The sequence below is a fragment of the Octopus bimaculoides genome, chromosome 6 (genome assembly GCF_001194135.2).
Source record: "Octopus bimaculoides isolate UCB-OBI-ISO-001 chromosome 6, ASM119413v2, whole genome shotgun sequence".
NCBI lineage: Eukaryota > Metazoa > Mollusca > Cephalopoda > Octopoda > Octopodidae > Octopus > Octopus bimaculoides.
Genome location: NC_068986.1, coordinates 76,224,513 through 76,228,065, shown reverse-complemented (window position 1 = coordinate 76,228,065; position 3,553 = coordinate 76,224,513). Strand labels below are relative to the sequence as shown.

Here is a 3,553-nt window from a genome sequence, read left to right as displayed (position 1 = left end):
TTTCACCAGTCCTCAGTCAAATCGTCCAACCCATGCTAGCATGGAAAGCGGACGTTAAACGATGATGATGATGATGATGATATATATAGTTCAAATTTACAGAAAACAAAAGACAAAGACAGGTGTAAGAACAACAAGCAGGTGTATTAGTTTAACGCTTGCGAAAAATGGAAGAATCTTTTACATTTCAAGCCTACGCTCTTTGTTAGAAAGGATTAAGAAGAAAAAAACGGAGAGAGAAAAACTGTGTAGAGTTCAATAGTTCAACTTGGCGAGATGACTGGAAAAAAAAAAAAAAAAAGGTTGAATGAAAGGGAGTATACCCCAGTGACAGTTGTTGACACTAGGAGATTACTTATTGGTACAGAGCCTCAGTGAAATGATTTATGACAAGGGATACTATGCTGTGAGGATTTGAAAAATTTATAGGAATGTTGGACCTGTGATGTCAGAAAGTTTAAATTTCAGTTTTTCACTCCAGTAATCCTAATGACTGTGGTTATGTCAGAATATGGAATTTCTTGGAAAGATAAAGAGTATTTCTTGTTTTGTTTAGTGTATGGGGTGCTGTGCCTCTGATATTCTAGGTTAGGGTAATGTTTGCTCTTTAAATTTCCAGACATTTTGGGATAGAACGGTTGAATTAGTTTTTGCTGTGAACTTAAATGAGTATGTATGCCTAATTGTATTTGATCTTAAAGATTTTCTCTTTAAGTTCCATGTTGTTCCTCCCAATACTATTTGACATATAAATGAAATTTTCAGTGAAATTATTCTAATCCTTTTTCCTTTTCTTTGTGACTTCCTAATGAATGATGTTCAGTTCTAGTTTTCTTTCTCAAACTGAGACGATTATATTTCAATTCATTCAGAATATTTTGTATACATTACCTCCTAAATCTGTTTCTGCATGTAAAAATCTCAGTCCTATGGTTGAAGCAGTCTTGAGATGATCTTTGTTGATAAGGTCTAATAAGACGTAAACATGTCTGCAGTTGTTAGCTGTTGCTATACATACTAATAAAGATCAGATCTTTCTGCTTAATCATGAAAATTAATTTTCTTAATTTTTATGCTTAATGAAAATTAATCTCTTGAAATTATTTACTTCTTTTCTTTGAACATCATTATCAACTACCATTAGGTTTTTGTTTTTCTTTCTTCAACTAAGTGGGATGAGAATTTTTTGCATACATCATTCAATACATCACACCATCTACCCAGAATCTCAAGAATAGTTGAACTTTCAATTAGAAATTTCTGTGGCTTATTACCAAAATGATGGTCAAATGGGTTGACCCTCACCTTGATCTTCACACTATTCAAACTCAAATTCATAACCTAGAGTACAGTTCATCAGTTATATCCTAGACTCACTTTATTCCTAAACTAATGTTTTGGTTGTGAATTTGTCACACTCCTTTGAATTGGACACTATACTACAGCTTAGCTTAATTTGTTGCCAAGCTGATGACCGTACTGTCTACCCATGTGCTTAAAATACAGACCTACTATTTGAGAATGGGATTTACCTGAAAGAAGAAATTTCAGCTACTGTATTAGGTAATTGAGTAACTTCTCTAGGTTTTTGTTTTAGCCTTTATTGGCTGACCTTGAGCTTAATTGCTTTATTAAAGCTGTAGATGTAATCTCATCTGTGACGTGTTTATCTCATCAATTAGTTTATATCTCAATATAGCAAACCTCGTTAGAAATAAGATTAAATGCATAAAACATCAACTTCCTAGTTAAAGGTAGCAATTTAATTCATTTATTCATGAATATTTTTTCAGATTGAGTGGTTCTCCACCATTTTGGCACCGTAAACAAATCTACATGCTCCGTGCAATAATGGAAGGCAATTATCAGTTTAACAGTACGGAGTGGAACGATGTTGGCAACATGCCAAAAGACTTGGTAATTTTGACTTGTCTTTGATATTTTTTTTTAATGATTTCCAAAGAATCTTTTATGTATATATATGTATGTACACATACATCCATACACACACACACACTCTCTCTCTCTCAGTCTCTCTCTCTTAGTCTCTCTCTCACTGTCTCTCTCTCACTGTCTCTCTCTCTCACTGTCTCTCTCTCTCTCACTGTCTCTCTCTCTCACTGTCTCTCTCTCTCTCACTCTCTCTCTCTCACACACACACAAATTGCTTTGGAAAGATGCATTTGTTAATATTGTAGTCAGGTTGACAGTCACTATTAAAGAAAAGAGAATGGTAAAGAATTCTGAAGAAAATTTCTAGTTAGAAACGTTACTTTAACATTACAGTCGTAGTGTGGTAATGAATGTATGAATGGTTCCTTAAGATAGCAAGTTTTCTATTGTTAAGATGTTAAAAATATTTAACCCTTTTTGATACCAACCTATCTGAGACCACACCTGGTTCTCTAATACAAATTTCCTGTTTAAAATGATCTAAATTATAATCTTTCATCAAAATTTCATGCTAATTTATAATCCAAACACTAGATTAATTATGACAAAGTTATTTTACTAACTTCTTAATTGTTTTGAAAATTAATTTAGTCAAAAACAGTGTATTTCAACAGAATTACAGCAGTGAACGGTTAAACTGTCACAGTTATAGATATACTTTCAGTTGTCGTTTAGACCCAGGTCAACTCTGGTTAAGTAGACATCAGATTAAAGGCATTCCAGTTGTGATCATCTCATTATTTTTCCAGGCATATGTAATTCTGTGTTATTTAATGTGTCCAGTCTTTATATAAGGCATTTGGGAATTTTCATGAATGATTTGACTGCTATTTCTAGCATGTCAAGCAATCACATAGAGACCCCTTGTTAACTTCTGTAATTACATGGTTTTCTTAAAAACAACACAAAACAAAAAACAAAACAAAAAATATTGAACAGAAAGAAAAGTCTGATAGTGTCTATAATATTTTAAAAATTTGTCGTAGCTAATACTTTTATATTTATGATATATCATAAGTAGCTATTACTTGTATATTGATTATATAAGTGTTAGCCTTTGCTATTTGTTTTTTAATGTCTTCTAACTTACATTTTATTTATTTGTGTTTTTCTTTGTGCAATTATTCATGTTAAGTATTTTGACTTCTTTCTTAGATTTCAAAATTGTTGGTTGTCGACCCAAAGAAACGGCTCACTGCCAAAGAAGCATTGCAACATCCATTCTTAAATCGTGATGTAAGTATTTCTTAATTTCTTATAACAATCGCCTAAATATACAGTAATATAAATTAATGGTAAAATGGTTTGCGTCCATCTGTAAAAATATGCTAGTTTGAAATAGGTATATAATAGAAAAACTATTTAGGTTGAAGACGTGGTTGTATGGTTAGAAGTTTGCTTCTCTCAGTTTTACTGCATGGCACATTTGGCAAATGTCTTCTATAGCCCTGGGCAAGTCAAAGTCTTGTGAGTGGATTTGGTTGGCATAAACTGAAAGAAGCTCATCATGTATACATATATACATACATACATCATATATGTGTGTGTGTGTGTATGTATATATATATATATATATATATATATATATATATATATATAT

The 3,553-nt window shown here is 32.0% G+C and overlaps 1 protein-coding gene across 3 annotated transcripts in view; it reads left to right on the top strand.

Annotated features, from left to right (window-relative positions):
- Positions 1-3,553, top strand: part of LOC106871486 (phosphorylase b kinase gamma catalytic chain, skeletal muscle/heart isoform) — an 83,985-nt gene that overhangs the window by 70,964 nt on the left and 9,468 nt on the right. For all 3 annotated transcript variants that reach the window (XM_014917967.2, XM_014917966.2, XM_014917968.2), the window contains exons 10-11: positions 1,794-1,917; positions 3,109-3,189. In XM_014917967.2, the coding sequence (XP_014773453.1) occupies positions 1,794-1,917; positions 3,109-3,189 (205 nt within the window). The remainder of the gene's footprint in view (positions 1-1,793; positions 1,918-3,108; positions 3,190-3,553) is intronic.